Below are 25,699 nucleotides of genomic sequence, written 5' to 3'. Positions count from 1 at the left end.
GGGTCTGGGGGAAGAAGCGACCCAGGAAGACTGCTGCGCAGGTGGGTGAGGCTTTGAAAACCTGTGCCCCAGGCCTGCACTGGGTTCTAGAGCCAGCCACTTGCCTCCAGCATAGACAGGCAAAACTGCAGTCTCTTCTACTGATGGAATCACTAAGAGATCTTCAAAGATGATAATATAAAACCGACTGAATGATGAGATGATACACGCCCAAACATTGTGAGCAGTTACATTAAAACAGGTGTTTGACCTCATAGCTTGGCTACAGCCTTTATCCCAATAAATTGCAATATAGAAAAAATAAGAGTTTGCATTTTTTTTTCCCCTTCCCCCCCACCCCCATAAATGGATATGCAGATTGTGGCTTTGGAAGGCTATCCAAACCTGTAACAGTTTTTATTTCTGGGGAGGGAACCTAGGGCTATGGAAAAGGAAAGGTTCTTAATTTTTTTGTCATGGATTCTTTCAGTTTTTCATGAAACAAAAACAGGATTATCTTCTATCCAGATTCCTCAGTGGTCCATAATCTTAAATTTAAGACTTCACCATTTACCTTTTTTTAATGAAAGTATTTTTATATATTCTTGATGCTGAAAGTTAATTTTTAGCATATATATTTAATATATATAATAGGTTCCCAAATGTGATATGCTATTTTAAAATTTCTGCCAATTACTTTCTTTTTTTTCCCATCATCCTCTCTATATAGTTTTTTTTTTTTTTGCAGTTGATGTAAAATACTATATGAGTTACAGGTGTACAATATAATCACTATTTACCTTTGTTCCTACTGATTTTTATATCATGTACCATACATGTATTACCTATGAGTATCTCCTAAAAATTAGTTTAAAATAAAGTATGGGTAGGTGACGTCTAACATATATTATAGACATTCACTTAAAGCCCACAAAGGCCATCCATCAACAGCTAGAGGGTCCCCTGAAAAACCACGGTAGGGCTGTTCCTGCCTTAAGTCTTCATGGGAGAAACCACCAACCCTGACCTCTTAGAGAGTTTGTGACCCGATTTTCAAAGCCAGTTCCATCTTTATAAAAGGCCAATTCGTTACCTATACATTTTAATAGTATATTAATTTCACTGCATATCATCTAACACTGGATAAAATGATCTTGACCTCTTCCATCAGCTTCTGACAGAGGACAAAAACCACCAGAGAGGCCCTCCGGTATTTCTGGTCCTTTGTTAAGACAGGTGAAGCTCTTCACCTCTGTCAAGGAGGCCACACTCTCACTGATGGCAACCCAGCCATTTAGCCAAAGGCTAGAGAAGCAAATCCACACAAAAGATCATATGTGAATGTGAGCTACTAAACATACTTAAAATGGAAATATAATTATAACGAACGCTTGGGTTTCACTAGAATTTGTCTGCCAGGTGGCCTTCGGTAGGGAGGACAGCACCACCAAAGCTACAGCTTGACAGCAGTTCTGAGTAAGAGAAAAGCTAATCAGAAGAATGGCCAGACACTGGGGAGTGCAAAGTATTCCAACCCGCTTACTGCTTTAAAAATTAAGATGAAACTACAATTCCTAATATCTTCTGAATGGGGAAATAGATAAAGCCACCATTTGAAGCTTAAGAAAAAAAAAAAAAAAAGCCTGTATATTTTTGAGGTGGATAAACTATTCATTTCAAAATAGGACATTGGCAAATTCGACAGGCTGGGGGTGGAGACGTTCTTCAGAGGCACTCAGCTGAGTCAGGGTGACAGGACCTATTTGCCGAGTACTCTCTCTCCACGTCTTCATTCCCAGGGTCCTGATGATTCAGAGAAAAAACGTCAACCGAATGTGCCTGCACTAGTCTAATTTCTTTTGACAGCCTGCTTCACAAATTCTAAAAAATTTTGAAATTAAGGATCTTTGAAAATGGAAAACAGACCCACTGTCCCAATATGGAGGGAGAGGTCACTCAATGTAGAAAGTAAAACCTTGGCAAACCAATTTGCGAAGGGTTGGGGTGCGTGTGCGTGTCAGTGTTAGAAATGATCTGAATTAAAAACCACGAACAATGGGGACGATCAGTTAGGCACGAGGGCTCTGAGCCTATGTGCTGGCTCGTCTACAATTTTTTTTTTTAACGTCTGGCAGAATGTTTTACAGACTAAACCCAGCAAGACTACAATTCTACCAGAAGGTGCCTCAGATGGTTTTGCTAATAATTTTGATCAGCTGAAATGGAGAAAAACATCATTTCAATTATTCACTTTTCAAACCCGTCAACTTTAAGTTGGAATATTAAATGCCCCTCTTCCTCCCTGTACCGCCATCAACCAAATAAAACCAAACCCCAAAGAACCCTCACGGAGAGGAAAAGGAGGCTGGCAGTGACAGTTTTGGATATGTTCATGTACTAAAAATCTTGTTGATGTTAATTTCTTGCCCCTCAGGAAGTTGAGTTCAGCTTACGTGTAACTTTGGGGAGAGAAAGTTCCTTTAGAGAACTAGGGGGGAGGCTGGCATTGCTCCTACTGCAAAGATGCAAGTGCGAACACCATATATTGGCTTTTGTTTTAATAGCCTTTTAACCAACTTTGTTAATGGACTGAGTGCAATTTAGATATGGAACTTGGCTAAAACGTAGCTTCAACTGGCTATTAAAATTTAAGAGCCAACTAAGATAGCTAATTACAAAAAAGCTCCAGTGATAATGCTAAGCAGAATTAGTAATAGCAAATGACAGTCTGTCTGGTCTTATTCCCATAGGGAAAGAAACTCTTAACTGAAGTCAACCAGACACTGTGCAGCCAACCTAATTGCATTACTGGTATTATGGGATACAAATCCGGCAGCTCGCTGGGACAAAACAGGGAGGGAAGTCTGTCAGACTCGAGGCAGAAAGCAACTGACCCTCTTTTCCATACCAGTTACAGCAGGTTCCGGGAAATTTTATTTTTATTCACAGTTGATGGGGAAGTGTTCTTTCCTGAGGAAACTCCCTCTAAAACCCTAGGGAGGAGTGAGGACGACAGGAAACAGACTCCAAAAAGCAGTTCAAAAGGAAAAAAGATCCTTCCCCGACACAGGATGAGATTCTCCCGTTAGATATTTAGGTCTGAAAAAGACAACAATAAATATCTGACTGCTAAAAAGTTGAGCTTGTTGGGGAGAAAATGTTTCACTTCTTTGCTTCATTACAGATACCCTCATTACGGCATCAGTGGAAGTGCAGACTAGCTCTCCTGTGAAGATTTATCATGTGTGGTGGCCACTTTGAATCGGAGGTGCCGCAGTCTTTAACATTCCCTAGTCAAGTGTCTCCCCGCTGTGCCTGTAAATGTCAGTCCAGTTCTTTCACGGCTGTGTGCACAGATTAGAAACAGCGGGGGAGCTGGAGAGGAGGACTACAATACCAGTCAGGACACTTGTCTTCGCGACACCGCTCAACTGATTCTTGGAATGCAGGACCCTGCTGTTTTCTAATATTTACACACAACTGGAGTCATCAAGAGCAGTAAATGCAGTCTAAAGGCAGCTTGCTTCTTTTGTTAGGGACTTTACATTCAAATAGGGATATCAACAATAATACCAAAAGAAAAAAAAAAAAAAAACACCCGCGGTTTAAAAAAGTTTCATATTCCTCCCCCCACCCCCAATTTTGCTGCTAAAAGACCAACCAGGTATTATCATGACTGTTCGTTTAGCTCGACCCCTCCCTTCTGAACATCTTCTGTGCGCATCACACAGTTCATTGGGAACAGCAGGGGTTCCGGATTCTTGACCTCGAATTGTGATTCTGCAGGCTGTGGCTCCTCTGACCTCGACAGGAACAGACAGGGTCTTAGGAACCATTTTGATATAATTTCAGCCACCTTTGCTTTCTGAACACTTTGCATGACAAATCAAAGACTTATTTTGGGCCTGTAGCACCTGGAACACAGATGACTTCTTTTTCAAAAGCATAGTTAGGAAGTTTAACAAAAGGTGTGTCGGGGGGAAGCCCACCGTGAGTGCATCTCACGTGTGTATCTTAAGAAATGTCTAAATGATCCTTCTTTAAATTATAAATTATAGGGTAAGTTACATATTCGTCTTAAGCTCTTAAACATCTGCCAAGGATTTTTACAGGAGAAATTTGAGGGGTGCTATTCACCTTATTAAACTTACACAGTGATGTTTGTCAATTATTTCTCAATAAAACTGGAAAAAAAAAAAAAAGAACTTCAGGGGGCTGGTAGGAGGCGATGGGGTGTTACACAGGGACCACATCACACACCTTTGCAACCAGTGTTAAGCAGGTCAGGATGTGCACAACACTTCTCCGGCTGGACTGACTCATGCATGCATCAGCACCAGAATGTTCTACAAGAGTTAACGAAATAAAGGAAGACAAAAAAACAAAAGCTCTTTTTTGGGGGGTTGTGGGGGGAGAACTAAAACGCTTGGAACATGAAAGTCTTCTTAAGGATCTTAAAGGCACATTTCTCTATCTAGAAAAGTTCAAGACGGAAACCATGACTCTCTTGGCCAGGCAATCTAACAGAATCAACATGTACTTCCAATTGTAACCTGCCCTGGATACATACTGCCCTAGAACTTCCCAGTGTTCAGGCTTAGCAGACCCTTCAGTCGCTTTACTCTTTTAAGTTCATATCCAACCCCTTCTAAGGAAAGTTTGAGGTATCTCTCACATCTGAGAATTATACCGAGAAGGCGCAACATGAACTTCTGTACTGTGCTTTTTATGTCAAGGTCAGAAAAAATATTAAATACAGTAATTTTTTAGTTATTAAACAACCTGTAGTCCAGGTGTTATAAGGTCTTCATTTACATAACTGTGATCACTTTTCACTTGCTTGTAAAAGATACCAGAAGCAGAAAGACAACCTACAGAAAAATGGAAACAGATTTCAGACTACTGTCCCACTTCCTCCCCAGCCCCCCACCCAAGGCGGGATCCGTGCCTTTAATATTCCTTCCTGCCTCCGTACTCCAGGCACAAGGATTATCTTATAGACCAACTCCACTGATAACTCAGACCCCTAAAAAACGGTTGACTTAACCAAGCCAAAAAGAGGAAAGAGTTTTTTGAAGATCCTTTGCGGTGGTTCATAAATAAAACTGTACTTGCTTAATGGAGAAATTTTACAGGTAACTTCACGACGAGCCAAAATTACAAAAATTCAGGAACACTACTCATAAGTTGCAAAATACTACTGCTATAATAAAACTCACCAATATATGAATAACACATCCTTAGTACAGTGAAAATAGTAAGCATTTTATTTGTAAAGTAACACCCAAGTGATAAAGAGAGCTGCCTAAACCATCTGGTCAGCAGTATACTGCAGAGAATCACTTCTTCAGTGTGTCTTGTATTCTTTATACCAGTAGAGCTTAATGAATCAGGGGTATATATAGAATAAACTGTGGAACTTTAAAAGACACACACACGCAAAACTTCACCAATGCAACTATTACAACTAGGAAAAATTATGTAAGCATGAAACAGGACTGAAAAAAAACACAGCCAAAGGACAAGCGTTTGATTTTTGTGGTGGTGGTGAGATCATAAATGAATTTTTTCTTTCATTTTGATTTCTGTTAATGTGGTTTGGGCAGTAAATAAGAATTAATAAGTAAAATGGCACTAATTAAATCAGTGTGGTGCTGGCATAAGAACAGACAGACAGATCAATGAAATTGAACTGACAGTCAGAAACAGACCCTGGTATAAGAACTTAATCTGTAATAAAACAGGCAACACAAACCAGGATGGAAAGGGGGTGAGGAAGAGAATTTATTTAACAAATGGTAGTGGAGCTACTGGTTAGCTATTTGGAAAAAAATCCATTGTGGTCCTTACTTCATGGCATACATACACCACATTAAATTTCATATGGATTAAAAATTCAGAAGCATTAAAACACAAATCCTAGAAAAAGCCCTGGTAAATATTTCTGATATCAGGATGGGAAATATTTTAAAACAGTAGCAGAAATTACAGTGGAAAAGATCAACAGATTAAAGAGATAAAAATTAAATCGTCAACAAAAAATAAACTGGAAAAAGTCAGCAACAAACATGACAGAGGTTAAGATCATTACTATACAAACAGTACAAACACACACATCAAAAAGCAAATAGAATGATTAGTTTAAAAATAAAAAATTGCTCAGGTTCACTAGCAATTAAAAAAATTTACCTTATCAAATTATAAAAATTAGTAGCACTCAAGGTTGACAAAAATGTAAGTTGAGCACTGATTTCTGGGCAAAGTGTTAACTGATGGAGTTTTGCAAAGCAAGTTGATAACGTGCACCAATAACCTTCCATTTTCATAGTCTTTCACCCAATGGTTCCCTTTTGCAAATCTAAGGAAATATTTGTACATGTAGACAAAGACTTATGCCCAATTTTATTCAAGAATATTGTTTATAATATCCGAATACTGAAAACCACTTAAACCTCCAACATTAGGGAAATGGTCATGAAAGTATCACGAATCCATAAGAAAAAATATTATAGAAACATAAAAACTATATTTAGGAAGTATTTGTAATAACATGGAAAGTATTTAAGGTTCACTTTAAAGAGCAGAAGATAAAGCTTTTATAAAGTATGATATTTAAAGATAAAAATGCATAGAGAAGGCTGGAAAAAAATGTGTCAAAATATTAACAGTGGTTGTCTGTGGGTGGTAGTAATATGGCTAGTTTGTCTTTTGACACTTTTCTGTATATGGTAAATTTTCTACAATGATCAAGTACTATTAATACACTTTGATGACCAGATGAATATAGTTTTAAAGGATAAACAAGCATACACACACACGCACACAAATACATATAATGTATTTATATTTCCACCACTAATTTATTGCTATGCAACTTAGCTCTTGATATGCACATTTAAGTTAGTAATTCAAAGAAATAATTGGGGTTTTGTTGCCCTGGCCTATTAGTGTTTGATTTGTCTTAAAAGATCACTATTGAAGAACACCCAGAAGATATTTTACATCAGGGCTTAGATGGTTATCAAAGATTTACCAGCTGCTGTCTAGAAAATATAGCGCACATGTAGCTCCCATTGTCTGAAGGACAAGAGCCTGCACAGGTGTGGGTCCTCAACAGACTAGAAACCCTCAGCTCACTAAGGACCTAAAAAAATGGCAGAGAAGGCAGGACACATGGGGCCAGGAACACGTCCATACGGACGTTGGATTGTGAAGGGAGGATAAAGAAAGGCAAACCCACTGGATGCAGGGATTGGAAAGACAACAAAAACAACACAAGATAAAAAACAGAGTGTATGGAACTGAAAAAGGCAAGGGAAAAAGCATAACTCTGACTGACAAGGAGGTTATTAAACCACTTCTTTTAAATAAGGGGGGGGGGTAAGGAAAACCAGAGTAAGGTAGGGAACAGAACAGCAGAACAAGGGGATGCAGCCGATGAATCAAACTGGCTACTACGGCTACTAGTTTTTCATTTCTGCAGCCCTGCCAATAGAGCAACATTTGAGAAAATGCCAGCACTTATTAAAAACAATATGTGAGGAAATGTTTGTTTTCTTAATATTTAACCAACAGGTTTTGCTATGTTTTTGTGTTCTGAAAAATAAAAAAGGCTAAGGCACATACACAAAAACACACCACACACATTTTATCCTATTTTAAGCGTCAATGTGTTTGAAACAGAACTTGAGAGTTGATTTAGATGTTACCAATAAACCTGGGACCATAACACTGATGAGGACTAAAATCCAACATTCTACAGGAACCAGGAGGAGGCTCTGCCCAAAATCTAGTTCTCTATTCTGTAAAGTCACAGGGCCCTAGAACTTCAGGAGGCATTTAAAAGATTAACCTTCAAAGGAAAGTCGGCAGATCTGCTTTGCGTTTTTCAGTATCCGACCACTGCAGTGATAAATGCTTCGTGTGACAACTGAATACCACATCAGAGAGCCAAAAGGTAAAGTCTTTGTGTTGGTTCAGAGTTGCTCAAAATTGGTACAACCCTGACAGTTTCTGACATGTCTACATCCACCTGTACTATTATTTACTTAATATTTTCTTCAAATCAACTTGCTTTTTTAAAAATTGACATACCTACTTTAGGCCTGTCCTAAGCAATAGAGAAATCACCAGTTTAATGTGCTATTTATATTCTAAATACATATTAAATAAATGCTTACATATTTAAATAAAAGTGTACCTATACACCATCTAAAAACATTGTACAGGCTACAAGTGGTAAGGTGTACCACCCCTAGAAAATCCAATCCAATCCCAATTTCTCTAACAAAGTACATCTTGAAATTGTTCATGTTGAAATTCCAAGCTTTTGTTCCCAAGGCAACTATAAAGTCTATATTTTAAAATTTCTAATCACTAAAACTCTAAAGTGCTTGGTTTACTGTACAATATCATACCATACAAAAAAAAAAAACTTGGAAGAAAAATAATCTCCTGTGAATGAATGAACAATAAGCCAAACATATATATATATATATATATATATATATATATATATATATTTGACAGTATTTCCTTAAAGGAAGCCAGTCTAAAAAAATCTTTGATCCGTCCGCCACTTGATAATTGCCTGTTTTCTTATCATACAGCTTGCATACTTACATAATTCTCATGTAATCTTTCAAATACATGTATTTCATCTCTCACAGATATACTTACTACTCCATTTTTTATTTCATAATCTTTTCTCTTCTTTGTACCTCTCATTTCCTAGAGCAGGTGCTTAATAAATGCTTGTGGAACTGAGCAAGATCAATACAAAACAAATCTTATGCCCACAACAAATTGTGTATTTGTATCAAGCAAAAAGAGACGTTTATTTTAAGTTGTGTATTTCCTTAAAAGTAAGGATTTTGCCAAACATTTTATACACTCTAGGAAATATACAACGATTAGAAAAGTGCATGTCATAGTAATATTTCTTATATGTACCCCAGAACCTCAAACACACAGCATGGGACAGCTTAAGGGGTATAACTTTAATACTGTGAAATTTTATAAATTAGGCTTTAGTAAATTCTACAAAGTATTTAAAAAAAAAGTCTGCTTTTCAAAGACATAGGTACTTCATTGTTTCCCCCACTCCACAAGACTCACATGAAAATAAAACACTTAATACAGAAAAAGAGGAAAGAGTCAAATGAAAGGAAAAGAAAAACTGGTTCACAGTATTTGATTTACTTCTGGACTCTCTTCCTGGTTTTCGAACCTTGAAGAGAAAACAAAGAGATTTAAATCACTAGCCATTAACTTACAAAAGCAAAAGAACAGAAATATAAGTATTTCCATATATGGTTATTAATATTTAAAAATCTAATTGACTAGGATGATTTGTGGAGATGAAATTGATACACAAAGTTATAACTGTTAATACCCTAAAAATCTTAGGAAATTGTGTTAATTTTTTAGTGTGTCAAAAAATATGCTAACAAAGCCTACCTTCTAGTTTGAAGTTATACAGAATGCATCCACTGGTAAAAACATACCCCATTTACACTGGTCCTGAACTTTCTCCCCCAAATTTTTATTGTACAATTAAAAACATTAACTCCTAATGTAAACTATAGCAACAAGATAGGTATTCCATAAGCAACACGGACCTACTGTATAGCACAGGGAAGTGTGCTCAATATTATGGGAAAAATATTTGAAAAAGAATAGATATCTGTATATGTATATATACAGATCACTTTTCTGTACACCTGAAACTAACACAACGTTGTTAATCAATTACACTCCAATATAAAATAAAAAGTTAAAAAAAAAAAAAGATAGGTATTCCTTGCGGGGAAGCACTGAGGTTATGCCTATTATGAAAAGCAAGGCATCTTTTCTAAATGTGTTGCTTTCTAAAGCCTGATGCCTCTACTCTTCAGGCAGGAGAGCACTGGGCTAATCCAAAGTGCAAAGTCTTGTCCGCTAGGAATTAAAGAGATCCCAACTGAGTCGCCTTCTAGAAAAGTATCACATCTGATACTGGCCTAAGTGCCTTATGACAGTTCCTCTCCAACTATTCCCTGCGCTGGAAGAATGCAGTGCTTCTCTACCAGGGGCACGTGGATCCGCCTCCCCAAGGAGACTTGGTCTCCCACCCCACCCCAGGCCACCTCCACCGCGAGCACAGCAGAGTCAGAAGGACAAGCTTAGGCCCGGTCACAACTGCCTGTGCTGGCAAGAGGAGTGCGCCTTCCACAGCCTCAGGCTTCCCTCTGCCAGGAGAGAGAGACGGTACCAGGGTGAGGGCAGCGTGGGGCCCACAATCAATCAATGAACACACTGAACAGCAAAGAAATCAGTACTTCTCTTCTGAAACATACAAAACATTCTTTGCATCTAGGACAAAATATCTACCACACATGTCTAATCATAAACAGTTTCTAAAGGCTTTCTGACTACAGGTTTATTTAGGTACTTAACTGGAAGATCAGTTTGCTTGTTATTTTTCCAAGTTCTAGTTTTTATTCAATTGCCATACATTTCAATTCATGCAAACTGCAAAGTTATATGAGTATCTTTTTTTCTCTGCCACTCATAGTGCATGGCCTATACTATGGTGGGTTTAAACTTTTGAGTTTTTTCTTCAATTTTTGTGATATAGCCTTCTTTTACAAATATCCCATGGTAAATTTTTAGGTTTTTACTTCAACAATTTTGAAATTAATTTTCCATAGAAAACTGAGAATGCTGTGATTGTCTGAAATTGGAATAACAGGATATCGCAAAATCAAGGTCCATAATCAATACTATAGTATATCTCCCTTTCAATAAAATTTGAATCTACAGTCACATTAAAAAGGACACTAAAGTCAACGATTATCGCTATATTCTCATTAATGTCCTAATTTGACATTTTACTCTTAGAGTAAATACCATTGCTGCTTATCCCCATTCAATCTAGATTTAAAGTTTTTTACTGCAACTAAGAATGCCATCACCACCGCAACTTATGATATAATCATATTATGCAACTTAGTGACTTTATCAGTTCAGTATTTTTCCCAATAATCAATTCTGACTGTTGCAGAAAAAAATCTATTTCTCCTCCCGTCCCATATATACTCATTTTCATAATACTTTACTAGTGGTAAAATATATACTCATTTTCATAATAGTTTACTAGTGGTAAAAGGCCCAATCATAAGACTAATGTGTAAAACTTAATATTTGAAAAATAATATGAATATACAAGGTTGGGATACTCTTCTATGATTTTATAATGCAGAAGGAAAAAAACAAGTGGGAAATTTCTTTGTAGGGTGCCTTAAAAATACCTCTTTCTTGACTAGACCGTAACTGTTCAAGGAGTAAACATAAGTCATGCTTTCCTCAAAGAACCCTCAAGAATGGTCCAAAATCCAAGGTACTTCAAAAACAACACCAAGAGTAGGCTGTTGAGTTCTGTCTATTGTATGAACGGTAGGGACAAAGTATACTGGCCATAAATATCATGGCTGTATTAACTAATTTTTAGTACAATTCTGAAATATTGGCATGGTTTTGAAATGCCAGAATATGTGTGGTTTTTAAAGGTTTATCATTTTGTGGGGAAAAAATTACTTGCAGCAAATTACCAAATTTTCTCAATTGGTAAAAATTATGCCTTGCATAAAAATAAAAGGATTAGAGGTCTCTGTTGTTCTTGAAAACCACCCCGTCACCCCATCTCTTTCTTTGAGAAAACCTACACAATACACATTTTGAGAGCTTTCAGAATGTGTTCTTACACAATAGACCCCCAGCTAGTCAAAATGAGTTTAGGTGTATCAAGAAAATTATACCCGTTTTTTAAATGGTCTAAATAGATATTAAAGGAAAGTTGCTCCCATTTTGCTAGGCACAGCATTCTGAGAGATCACACGGTGAGAAAAATCTCTTACCATATGTAAACCATAAATCGTGTTTGAAAATAAAATTGTTAATGAAGAAACTGACATTTCTAAAGCAGCTGTTAGAGGTAACCATTCTTGAAACATGTTTCTGACACAAAATCTTAAAGCTCTAAAACACAGAATTCACTGAATTATATTTCTTTAAAAAACTTCAAATGTAATAATGTGCCTTCTCATTCAAGTTACTTTAAATTGATGAATACAAATACATACATTTTCATGAACCCTTGGATTGCTTTAGTTTTCTTTGCTAGAAGCAATAACATTTTACTATCTCAGGTAATATTTCTCTCATTTATGAATATTTAGATAGTAAAATACCTTAACTAGCCTTATACTTGAGGGGGGAGAAAAGAATTACAATTGGAAAATAACAGTATTTAATTAAAGCAATTTAGAGTTTATATGAATAAAAGAGAATTTGATTATTTTTTAATCTTCATTTTTTAATATCAAAAAGAAATCTGGATTATTCTCCTTAAATTAGTGATGGGGTCTACTCTCTTCTTTTGTCATTAATAAATAAAACAAAAATACTAATATATTTTCTCACAGTAAAAACCATCAGTATAAGGACCTTAAATTAAAATTTTAGGTATAAGAAACATTTTTCGTAATTACAGTCAAATTTAAAATCACGTATGTATCAAAACAAATACCTCTGATGCTCATTAAGCAAAGTTCAGATAACAAATGACCTCCGGGCATGAAGGGACGCATGAGTCTTCCCTATGCACAGCTGGGAACTGGCTTTGGTCTAAATGGGCATCAACCTTACTATAACAATGTAGGCCCTTTCCTAAACTAAAATCTCCCGTTTTAAAATGTAAGGGATTTTCTTAAGTAAGACTATTACTCTATCTTTATAAATGCTCCTTAATTTTGCTCCCACTCACTGTCATAGCTGCTGCTGCTAGCCTCTGGCTGAGACATGCTTTGATGTACTGCTCCCGGGGACTCCTCACCTCCAGATAACGGAATGAACGAGACAGGGGAGGAAGGGGAAAAACAACAAAAACAGGAAGGAATGGAAGACCGGCAGCAGAAAAGTAAGAGGGACTATTTCAAAACCTTTAGCTTCCAGAGTGACGTTATACACTCGCTCTTCAGCTATCCCAAGGATTCTCTTGGGTAAATTCAGATAAACCTAAGGACGTACTATCCATAATATATAATGAAGAAAATGTTAATAAAATCAGGGTGAAGATGATTCTCTTTGAAAGTCAATTTTTGCCTTCCGCAAACATGCATGGCTACCACTGTCAAAGGGAAGGTAAAAATACATCACTGGCCTAACTCTACTGGGCACTTACACTTTGATGAAATTTTTACCAAAAATAAGCCTTTTCTATTAGAAATCAGAAATATTTCAGGACCAATAAACTAAGAAATAAACAAAAGGCAGACAGACAGAAGAGCTCTCTGGCCGGGGGCGGAAATGGTACTGCAGCCAGCTCTGAATCTCTCCTCACTGAGGCAAGTAAACCATCTCTCATGAAACCTGGAACACATTTTCCCATCTTCTGAGCCCCACAGGTGTGCCTACACACCACAGACTGGCCATTTATTAACCAGACCAAAGTCCAACCTAGTCTTGCCCTTTGCAGATGCGGCCTTTGCTAATGTCTCTCCTGGAACTACTCCATACTAGAAGTGCCTTCAGCACCAGTACATGAGCCATTGAAGAAATGACTTTATACCTTGCTTTTTGCTTCAAGACCTTTGGGAAGTGATGATTCGAGGTTTTAATTCCTTGCATCCCAACTTGCTGAGAGAAAAGAAGAGTTGGCGGACTCTGCAGTAAGCCATGTACTAACCACCTGCCTCGTGACGTTCCCTCTCACGCCCAGAGTTCGGTGGTAAGTGCGGGGAACCGGAGAGATAGTAGCCTGAGAGGTAAGAGTTCTGGTCTCTACGTCTAACCCTTTCACAACAGTTCTGTCACTTAAATGCTCTGTGTCTTGGGCTCCATATCTGCAAAATGAGAGTAACTCCTGGTCTCAACTTCATGATTATTGCGAACATGATTATAGTAAATAACACAATGTGAACAAAGGACATTGTGATACATACTGTATAAATATAAGATCTTCTCCTATATTTTTTTAATTATAAAATGAGAATGTTATAACCCAAATAGTTAACCCCTTATTCAGTGGGAGGAAATGAAATGTGTGTTTATTATATATAAGAATAGAGCTAATAGGCAAGACTGTTCAACTTACGGGTTTGTGGGGCCTCGAATGTCTGTGTATCTGAGCATTCCATATCTTCAACACCAGGTTCTGTGCTCCGCTCTATTTCTTTCTTTCTCTTCTTACATATAAAAATTAAAAAAAAAAAAAAGAAAGAAAGAAAGAAAGAAAGATGTGGCATGATGGTCAATTAAGAAAATACACAAACTTATCAGATATTAGCATATATATATGAATCCATACACGTGTGGGTGTGTCAAAACATACAGGAAGAATACACACAACTTCATGGTGGGGGTCACTAAGGAAAGGGGTGGGGGATGAAAGAAAAGGGGATTAAGGGAAACTTCAACTATACAGTTAGTCTGGAAGTGGGTATATTTCTTATATCCACCTCTAACTTTTTATGCCTCATATAATTTATTATTGAAAGCCATGTTTTAACCATCAGGACTGATCATACAGAAACTCTCTTTGAAAGCTGATACTTGCTCAGGCCAATGATACTTATTTTCCCCATTTTACGCTGCATGTGTGGGGTGGGGTAAATGTACTTGATAAACAGGAAAGTATGTGCCTGGCCCATGTACTGCATCAGTGGTTATGCCCTCTAAACTGATGGGGAAATTCTGTGGATCAATAATGGCAAACTTCCAATAAATGTTTTATAATTTAAAGTTTAAGAGGGCCATAAACCTTACTGTAAAAGAAGAGTCTTAAAAGTAAAAAGCTCTCCTAAAATCTCAAAAACAGGTTGGATTTTCCACCACTCTCTCAGGCCTTTCCCATTTTCTACATATTTTTCTAGTTGAGTGTTACTTAGGAGTTAATGCCTACGTTCTGTCACCATCCATTCTTCCCAAATGTTCATACAATTTCTTTTTCTTACTTTCTATCACTACAACATTTCCTAACTAGCTCAGTCCTGTGTAAAGTTTTAAAATACTTAACATCTCTATATGTAGGTATAACTATAGAAGGACATTAGTAAGGAATTGAAAACTTTGCACTTTTCATACAACTTTATGCCATGTAATCTCAAATCTAAATGTGTTAAAATCTACATCAGAATTCATTACTTCTCTAGGTTGCCTAAAATAAGTCTGTAGCATTTAGGAAATCATCTGATACTTCCCAAATTTCACAGATTCACGACACATCAGAATGTCCTCATTTATATCTTCCTAACAATATTAAGTTAAACTTTGCCTAAGAATTTTCCTCACTTCGGGCCATTTTGTGTACAGCTATAAAAGGGTATAATGTCTGCTGACAGGACATTGTTCTTTTGCCTAATGCTAACCATGGGTTCTGTTCCAAAGAGAACTACATGGGAAAGCACAAGTCTACTCAAGCCCCGTTATGTTAAAACCTCTGAATGGTCAGAACTGTTATTATCTATGTATTACAGTTAATCCCACTGTTTCAAAATATTCTTACGGTGGCTGTGGAAAGATTAAACCTCAGAGATTCCCATCATGGTCCTGAAGAAAATGCTTCACATATATAAACATAACATCTTGACTAAACCTTAAGAAACTTTCAAAGGCATTCATTTAGCAGATTTGTACATGGAGGTATTACTTCTCAAAAATAGCTGGAAAAGTGGCTGTAACTTCATATAACTGATGAGAGAAGGGGAGAGTGCCTTACATCTTTCTTTTCCAAAGTGTTGCTTCATGATTACTATCTAAACCCTGCTGGGCTGAACAGATTGGTTCGATAATTACATACAATAACTGCAGTGGGCAGGTAACCCTCAGCTGGCACAGGGCAGCTCCCCTGTGAGAACTTCCATATGCAAACTGCACTGATGGAGTGCATTAGGTACATCTTTCCTGCCGGTGCACAGGCCTGATTAACGCCAGCCAAGACTCCAAGGTTAGCATGTCAGCAGATTTGTGATGCATTAGGCAGGAATAAACACAGACACTTTTGTTCGTTCGGACCAAAATTAAGGAGGAATATTTCAGTACTATATTGCTTTCCATACAGGAGAGAATGCATTTTCCAGTTTTAGGAGGGCAGATTTTTAAATGCTCATTATAAAGGGAGCTATCCAATATGTTCTACCTAAGAACCTAGTGCATTCATCTTGTTTTCAAGCTTATTTAATAAAAAGGAGCTTTCTTAATCTCCGTGCAGGTAAATTACATAGGAATGAAAATCAGACAGTATTCAACCAACAAAAGAAACACCTGTATTTCAGCAGTATGTACTGGGGAAAGCACTGAATTTCATTAATCCACACTTCAGTTGGGTATCTCTTGCCCAACTTTTCTGACAATGTATATATCAATAGTTTGGATAGAAAGGACCAACAGTCTACAGACTAAGACCAATTAACAACAACCTTCAAGTTAAAGAATATCTAAGTCTGTTATTCATTGCATAAGGTGATGAGTAAAATTCCAAACAATTTGCTGCCAGCTTCTTTCTACTGATATCACCAAATGCTTCATTTTGTTATTTGACAACATTTTAGGCTTCAAATAGTGCATAGTTTGGTTCTCTTTAAACAGAAAATGGCTTCACAAAGCGCACTAATCTCTGATTTTGTCATATGCCATACCAGGTCTCACAGGTGCCTTTATTTACATTTATAAATGAAATCAAAATATTGCATGACACACAAGAATAATTCATCAAGTTAGGATAGAGTTTTCTTTTAATTCAGCATGGCTAAAATATCTTTAAAAACTAGGTTTATTTTAAAGGGCATTAGTGTATATATTACACATTGTATTTTTGCAGTGCTCAGATATGCTAGGCTAAAACTTAGTTAATTAGCAGCTTCTCACTTCCAATTTAGAAACAGGAAGACAAATCAGCTAGATGCATCGGACTGATAATTTACTAACAATCTAAACACTGACTGGAGACTAGTTATAGACTTAAAGCTGTTTTAATGGAAAAGAGAATAAAAGTCTTCAGAGACAAAAACCAAAGACAATTCTTCGCATCCCAACTCAAACATCCAAAGATAACCTCTAAATGCTTTCAACAGCATCTAAGAGAAGCCAATCAGATTCATGCTTGTATCAAAGGAGATGAGTACTGAAGAACTGTTGTTGGGTTTTTTCCCCCTTATTACAAAAGTCATGAATGTTCATTATAGAAACTTAGAAGGTACAGCCTAAAATGTTTAAATGGTACTGCACATGTGTGTGTCGAAGAACAAAGAACAAAGAACTCTAAACACAAACATGAGACTGCAATACACAGTTAATCTTACTGGACTTATTTGATTAAGGCCACTGAAATCATCATGCAAATGTATACCCTTTACAAATTACTAATACGTTCCTTAATAGTAACCAAAAATAGAATATTTGTTACTCAGTGGCAACTAAAAAGGACATATCTTCTATGAAGGTAAAGAAACGCATGTGCTACACCACAATATTTACAAAACCAGTGGATTTTAGTTAAACTTCCCTATCTAGACAGAAAAAACTGAGGCTGGGGACAAAAGAAAGCTGGGAGAAGCTGCTCCGTGTTTCCAGCTGCTGGTGGTGAGAAGACAAGAGCTAAGGGCTCTTGGTTCTTATTAGAACTTCTTTCCACAGAACCACGCTGCCCCCCATGGGACTTTTCGGTGTGAAGTGGCAGTTGCCAGCCGTGGTGCTTTCGTTGTAACGGATCCCCTCCTAGAGAGCTAGCGCGCACACACATACTTGTGTACTTGGCAAGCCCAGGGCCACACTCTCCTTTCCTTCTCTCCTACCCTGGACACTCCTGGAGGGCAAGGACCGGGGTTTCCCCACGTGCTATCATGCACCTCAGACACACACAGATATCTAGGGCTCTGCACCTGCTGAGGAACTAGTCCATTACTACTGTAGTAATAAAGAGCTGACTGCGTGTTCTACCAAAAGCCCCTCAAAAACTGTGAAATGTTTAAATGGACATTAAGTAATTACAGAAATGTTTTGAGAAAAAGCAGGAAAAGGTCAGACACGACTGAAAAGGGAACAGATGAAAAGATGGGAAGTGGGTCAGGAAATGAGTAAGTGACTTAAATGAGGGATGAATTTGAAGAATGGTCTAAAAAACTGTTAACGATACACTGAAGTGATTTATTATTTTAAACAAGTTTCCATGGTAAAGGTTGTGATAAGAATAACGCACACTACAATTTCCTTCCACAGTAACCCTGATTCTATCGGAACAGAGGTAGGAATCCCATCATGTATTTTCTAAGCACCTAGTGTGTGCTGGGCACTGTTTCAGGCTTCATTCTCATGGAGAAAAACAGACACTAACAAATCATTAAAGCAAAAGAGTAATTTTAGCTTTTATAAAAACATTAAGCACACACAAGTTAAATTTCTAAAACTGTTTGCATTTATGTAAGCCCTATAAGAAGTCATTTGAGAGTTCCTTAAATGAGTCTTTTTGAGTAAGTGACCAATGTAATCCCACACACATGGGATTTCACTCTGTGAAATATCAATCCATCTGTAAATGTAACACAGGCATGAGTGTATGGCCAAACCCTGATTTTGTTTTTTGTTTAAACTTAGATATCTCTCCTGTCCACACTTTTAATTATCTATTTTGAAGGTAGTTAATAATTAACATATTACTCAAGTAATTTTATCATTTATTAGCAGGTCTGGGGGTTTAGCAAAAAAAAAAAAAAGCATGACTAACAAAATGTGGAATATCTACGTCCTTCACTAGTTCAAGCTATCCCACTCTTATGCCACGAAGAATGAAGAATTTGCTGTAATTATCTGAAAATGGTGCACCAAAGATTATTGCTAACTCATGAGTTAGCAAATGATACCGATGCATTTGTAGACTCTGTCAGAATAAATAAACAAATGAAAAAACTGCATCTAGGTGGCAAGCAGAATTGACTGCTTGCTCCATGGGCAGCACACTTTTTAGCAAAAGCACTGCTTTCACAAAGTAGGCATATTTGTCTACTTGCTTATCTGGAGCGAATGTGTGTCCCTTCTGAAGTTGGGCCTACTGAGGATCTAGAAACAAGCTGCTTAACAGCCTTACTGTCACCCATCCTCCTAGAAAAAACATAGCCACTGAGGAGATAATGAGCTGAAAAAAAAGTTGAACCTGATCACATGATCTTCAGGAGTACTACATGACTGAGAACTTACTCTCATCGAATTTTCATATAATAATGGCAATCAGAGACTGGAAAGGTCTCCCAACAGCACTTCTGAAAACAGTAAATCCATCTTCCAAAGTTGGCAACAATGGCCTTTCGTGACTCTAATATCATTCATCTCACAAGGACCACGAAACTTCCAATACGATCAAACCTGTAGTCACTTAACAACTGAGAGATGTTTTCAGAGATTCAATAAACAAAGGTCTAAAGGCTAATGTGTCACTGTATTCTCTTCTATGTTGGAATTAATATGACACTTCTTCATGCTTATTTTCCTCTGAGGGTTCCATGACCTGCACCGTTAATGTCAAACTTTTTAGCAAAGTTAAGGTATTTCAAGGGCCAACTTATGGGGAGAGGCAAATGGGTAGCTAGTTATGGTTTAATTGTCTTTAATATTTATACCTAAAATCACTAGGAGATTTTTAGGGGCCTTGAGCTCCTCTGAGGAAAAAAAGCTATGTAAATGCATAATAATAATTAATGGTTGCATGGCCCTGGACAAGTCATCTAACCTCTTCTGAATTTCACTTTCATCATTTGTAAGCAGATGTATCTCATATCAGTGCTGTAAAGTATATGTAAAATAATTTAATATTGACAGACTACAGAATACTATCAATCCATAAATGTTCAATGATAACCTAAAGTTTAAAGGGTTGATATCCTATTACCAGCACCGAGCACCATCAAGTCCCCTGGAGAATTGTCAAACTTAAGAATTAAAAGCACAAGACTCTGAAGCTATAACACTGCAAACTAAAGAGGTCAATATTTATAAAGATACATATTTCAATGAAAACCAAACCCTATGTATGTACTAGTGGGGAATTAAATGCTCTCAAGCCACACTTGAGCAAGTTTCTTACAAAATAAACCAGGCTACATTAGAGTTCCTATTAAAAACAGTCTGCCTCACCTCCCCCCAATAAGGCTATGTCCACAAAATACATAATTCCTAAACACATAGGTAGAAAACAGCGAACATAGAATTCTCTGGCACTCAGAAGTCCTCTGCTTTATGTCCACTACCTATGGTCCTTTAGTATCAATCAACAGCTTCAAGGAAAAAAGTTAACTTCAAACTCATTAATGTGATTTATCCATTTTTAATATGAGTAACTTATGGAGCTGCATTTTGGAACCTTTATTTCACAGTAATTACCATCTTGTCTTTGTTGCAAAATCAACTTTTACCAATTCCCCATCATTTACTATTCAAAACAATCCATTTGAACACACATACTCACCAAGTGAATGTAAGCCAGTCTTCATTCACATCTGCCCAATATACTCTATTTCATAAACTGAATTTTTAAGGATGTATGACCTTAGTTCAAAAGATTCAAATGAAAATGTTCTGCTATTTTCTTGACATCAAGAAACCAGAAAGACGTGAGAAAATGTAAAGTCAGTGAAACAACAGCATTAACAATAATATTGCAGTTAACATTTACTGATTACTTATTATGTGTTCAGCACTGTTCTAAGCACTTTCTGAATCTCATTTAACCCACACAACAATCTTATGAGCAAGACAGATAACATTATTTCCACAGAAAGACAGCTTTAAAAAAATGTATCCCTTATTAAAAAGAAACTCACACAAATGTTTAACATAATTCCTAAAAACTAGTCATGATATCAAAGAAAAAGGGAATCCTGCTCTAATACTGTCCTTTGTGATCTAAGTTTTGAACATATCTTATAAGCATATCTTTTTGTTATGTCAAAAAATAAATCCCCCTGGGTACCATTCAAGGCATTTATATGATGCCAAATTTCCTTCTCTATCTCTTACAATAAAGATCACAACATGGCATGTGTGAATAATTGCCTACATACATACATTGGTCATGTGGCTGATAAGTACTATTATTTAAAGTCTTTTAGACTTAAATGCCCAATATCTGCTTTCCCTATTTGCAAAAGGGTTGTTTTCTACATAGAAGCTAGAATTCCAAGGTAACTCAAATTTTGGTTTGCAGTGGTTCTCATCTATGTCTGCACAATGTAATCACCTAAAAATCCTGAGGCTCAGGTCCACCCCCAAAGCTTTTGATTTAATTGGTCTGGGGTGCAATCCAGACAATGGGATTTATAAAAGCTCCCAGGTGATTTTAATATGCAGCCAAGGATGCCACCCCTGCCTTTCACCTACATTAGAATCACCTGAGGCACTTGTGGTACGGTGCCCTCCCAGGTCACAACATGCAAAAAACAGCTGAAGACTCCACTCTGAAAGAAAACACAGTCCTCCCCTCAAAAAGAAAATTTTATAAAATGCATTGGAGGCTTAAAAAAAAGATTTAAAAAATTGAGGAAATGAGAAATGATAATTTTGAAAAACCCAGAGATAAACAAGGAAACTGCATAGCTAATAAATAGAAAAATAATCATTATAGAACTTATAAGTATATTAGAAACATTGAAAAACAGCAGACTGAGCTGACAACTAAATGACATGAAGGAAAGGTTTGGGATGATTACAGATGATAAAAAGCAATAGACTAAGAATTAAGCAGTTAGACATGGAAGATGTATATGATCTCTATATAGTCAGAGACAACTACAAACATCACTGAGATAAATGAAAGAACCTAAATAAATATAGGGGTATACCATATTCATGGAACAGAAAAGAATACTGTGAACATGTCAGTTTTTCCCAAAACGACAGTCAGTGCAATCTCAATCAAAATCCCAGAAGAATTTCTGTGGAAATTAATAAGCTGATTCTAAAATGTATATGTCAAGTCAAAGGGCCAAAAACAGCAAAGACAATCTTAAAGAAGAATAAAGTTGGAGAACTTATACTATCAAATATCATTATGAAGCCAGTAGTTCAAACAGTGTGGCACTGACCCAAATACAGATAAGCAGGCCAATGGCACAGAACAGAGTGTCCAGAAACAGACCCAAACACATATGGTTACCTGAAAACCAGCTACGTGCTGTGGGGACATTATAATCTTTTCAATAAATAGTTCAGATCAACTAGATATCCACAGGGGGTAAATAAACACCGACTCACACCATGCGCAAAATCAATTTCTGTTAAACTGTAGACCTAAATGAAAAAGATAAAATTTCTTGACAAAAGATTGTCTTCATGATCTTGAGGTAGACAAAATTTTCCTAAAATAGAATACACAAAGCACTAGCCATAAACAAACAAAAACCTGATAAATTACGCTTAATTAAAGTGAAGAACTTCTGTTCATCAAAAGATACCGTATTAAGAGAGTGAAAAGATAAACCACAGACTGTAAAAAAAAATATGTGCAATACATATATTGTATATATATACAAAGTGCTTAACTCTGCAAATCAAAGGAAAGCAGACAACCCCAATTTTTTTTAATGGACAAGACTTGAAATGCACCTCACAAAAAAAGGATAATCAAGACTGACAGGCTATGAAAAGGTGTTCAAAATCAATATTCTCAAGTAGATCAAATTAAAACCATAGAGAAATATTAGTAAACATCTACCAAAATAGATAAAATTAAACATAATGCAATAGCTAGTGTCAGTGAGCAACTGGAACTCTCATAAGCTGCTGTGGGAGAGTAAACTGGGCAAATTGCTTGGCGGTATCTACTAAAGCTACTAAGCATATGTAAACCCTATGCCCCAGGAATTCTACTATGTATACACCAAACTTGAAATAATTATATATGTTTCCCAAAAGAATTTATAAGAGTGTTCTTAACAGTATTATTGCAATCACCAAAAACTGGAAACAATGCAAACATCCACCAAGAGCAGAAGGGATAAATGAACCATGATATAGTCATATAATGGAGTACTACACAGGAATAAAAAAACAAAAGACTTTTGTTACTTGTGACAGCATGGAAATTCAGAAATGCAAGGCAGAAATAGAGACACAGATGTAGAGAAGAAACGTATGGACACCAAGGGGGGGAAGCGGTGGGGGAGGGGGTGGTGGAGTGATGAATTGGGAGATTGGGATTGACATGTATACATCAATATTTATAAAATAGATAACTAATAAGAACCTCCTGTATAAAAAAATAAATAAAAAAAATTCAAAAAGAAAAATAAAGAAATACAAATGAATGAAAGACAGACACAAAAGTGTACAAAACGTATGGTGCTACTACTATGTTTTTCTTTAATAGCAAAACTAATTTATGGTGTTAGAAGTCATAAAATTGGTTACTCTTACTGAAGGGGTAATGGCTGGGAGTAGGGCATGAGAAAGGTTTCTTGGGTTCTTGCAATGATCCATATTTTGATTTGGGTGACATCTAAATGCATACGTTCACTTTGTGAAGTTCAAATTCCACAATTATTTGTGCACGTTTCTGTACATATGTCATAATCTCACTCAAAAATTTAGGGAAAAAAATACTTGACAAAATTCAACCAAATAAGACAAGATTCAAAATAAAGAACTCAATAATGGGGTATCTAAGGAAAGGAATTCTTAGTAAACACTGAATCCACTTAGATACAGAACTAAGGCTAAACTACCATTAAAAAACAGAAAGAAATGTATCAACTGCAACAATCTAAATTTACATAATTAAAATACAGTTTCTATCATTCTATCACGCAAAAACAGCTAGATAGATCTTCACCAAATTTAGATGGTATATTTGGGGCAATCTGACCTTAACTATAGGCTACATGGTATAAATTTAATACTACATTAGGTGTGATCATCTCAAAGAGATAGGAAGTTGTCCACCAGAGGAGCTGCAGGCCACTGATGTGCATTGGAAGACCTTTCTCTGCTCTTGTTCAACTCTTTGTACCATGTTCCAGGCTGAATGCCAGCAGGAATTTATTTATTATTTACTTAACAATGATTTTTAAGGGCATGGTGATACTTAGTGTCTTTCCACTTCAGATTTATGTCATCCCCAAATTCTGTGCTTTAAATAATACTCTTAGGTTATTGAGACTAAAAACAGTTCAAAGTGGATACATTCATATTTCACTATAGTTTCCGAATTTACTATACCATAATCAAGCATGGCTGTAAAAAAATGGATAGAAGGCTTGCTTCATTCCACTATCGATCAATTCTTATAGGTTTTTTACCTTATCTCTTAGGAATATAAAGAGAAATATACATTGAATTGATTAAACTTATCCCTTTCAGAGATATGAGTGTCCTAAATACAAAGAACACATACTTTTTTTTTAAAGTTTTAAAAAATTATGACAGAGGAAAAGAAGGAGCAAGTATGCAATTATAAGGATTAATACAGTTTCTAGGATGAAGCATTATATTCAGCTCTGAACTTCCTAGTAACCAGAGCAAAAGAAAGAATCTCAACTATATACTCCTTCCTAAAAAAGAGAAGGAATACTAATGTCTCAAGGAGGAGAGTTTTCTCTTGTTGGGAGCCTCCAGACTGAAAAGTTGGATGGAGCTCTGCTCTTATCTGTTTTAGATGTGGCGTATTTACAATTTATTTGAAGAAAATGTTCTGATGCTTTAAAAAGAAAAAGAAAGAAAGCTTAAAAAAAAAAAACTGCTCTGGTCCAACTCTTTCACTTTACAAACAAAAAACAAAAGGCCAACAAAATTAACAACTCACCTACAGTTACATGGTTATCAAGGAGCTTCATGATCTTACCTAATCTTAACTTTTATTAATTTCTTTTTAATACAAAAACAGTCCTATATCAGTTCTGAGGGGAAAAAAAGCAGCAAACTAATGAAGGAAATCTAACAGTTTAGCTTTTTATTCATTTTCTCCCCCTAAATGAAGCTTTATACATGTAGGGGATGATCTAACAAGAAATTTCCAGCTTTCTGAACTACCCAAGGACACAAGAGAATTATAAGGTCACAGATGTTAGCTCTGCAGCAGACTGACCTATTCAGCTGTAAAGTCAGCCAACCCGCAGAAACCAAATTTTCTCTAGCATGTAGGTACAAACAACAGCGACTTGCAAAGGAAAGGGGAATGGTACTAGACAAGTTCTTACCTCAACAGAGATCTTTACTTTTCAATCAGCAAAATTTTAGAGAAAAACACTACAGAAGCCAGCTATAAATATTAACGTACAAAAATCTGTCCTGAGCAAGAAGATGCATGTTGTATGTTTATATGTGTACGCAAACTGTAAGTTTACCACCTTACTGAAAAATTCCACTCAGCCTTCCACTTGTCCTCTTCACTTAAAGCTGGATATGGCTTTCCACACGGTTGTTGACCACAAAAATGGAGCAGGTGCAATTAAGACAAAACTTATGAAAGCAAAAACGATGTATATATAGATGCATATGTATAATTTCAGATTCTGTGATGAAATTACAAAGAGACGTACTATTAGCCCAAAAAGTCAAATTCATGATCCAATGTCAAAATTCCTATCTTCTTTGTAAGTTCTTTTAATATGCTGCTTCTTATTTTAAAGGGAGAAAATCTGTTTTTAACTCTTTATCTCATAGTTTGGAATCTAAGATTTCCAAAGGAATCTACTGGAGT

The 25,699-nt window shown here is 36.4% G+C and overlaps 1 protein-coding gene across 3 annotated transcripts in view; it reads right to left on the bottom strand.

Annotated features, from left to right (window-relative positions):
- Positions 1–8,782: 8,782 nt before the first annotated feature.
- Positions 8,783–25,699, bottom strand: part of VRK1 (VRK serine/threonine kinase 1) — a 75,516-nt gene continuing 58,599 nt past the window's right edge. For 2 of the 3 annotated variants that reach the window (XM_059915854.1, XM_059915857.1), the window contains 2 exons: positions 14,114–14,204; positions 8,783–9,208 (listed from right to left, as the gene is read on the bottom strand). In XM_059915854.1, the coding sequence (XP_059771837.1) occupies positions 9,177–9,208; positions 14,114–14,204 (123 nt within the window). In that variant the 3' untranslated portion in view covers positions 8,783–9,176. The remainder of the gene's footprint in view (positions 9,209–14,113; positions 14,205–25,699) is intronic. The other variant, XM_059915855.1, reaches the window with a different exon arrangement.

The sequence above is a fragment of the Balaenoptera ricei genome, chromosome 2, assembly GCF_028023285.1.
Source record: "Balaenoptera ricei isolate mBalRic1 chromosome 2, mBalRic1.hap2, whole genome shotgun sequence".
Classification (NCBI taxonomy): Eukaryota; Metazoa; Chordata; class Mammalia; order Artiodactyla; family Balaenopteridae; genus Balaenoptera; species Balaenoptera ricei.
The sequence above is the reverse complement of the archived record's forward strand: the minus strand, read 5'-3'. Positions and strand labels throughout refer to the sequence as shown.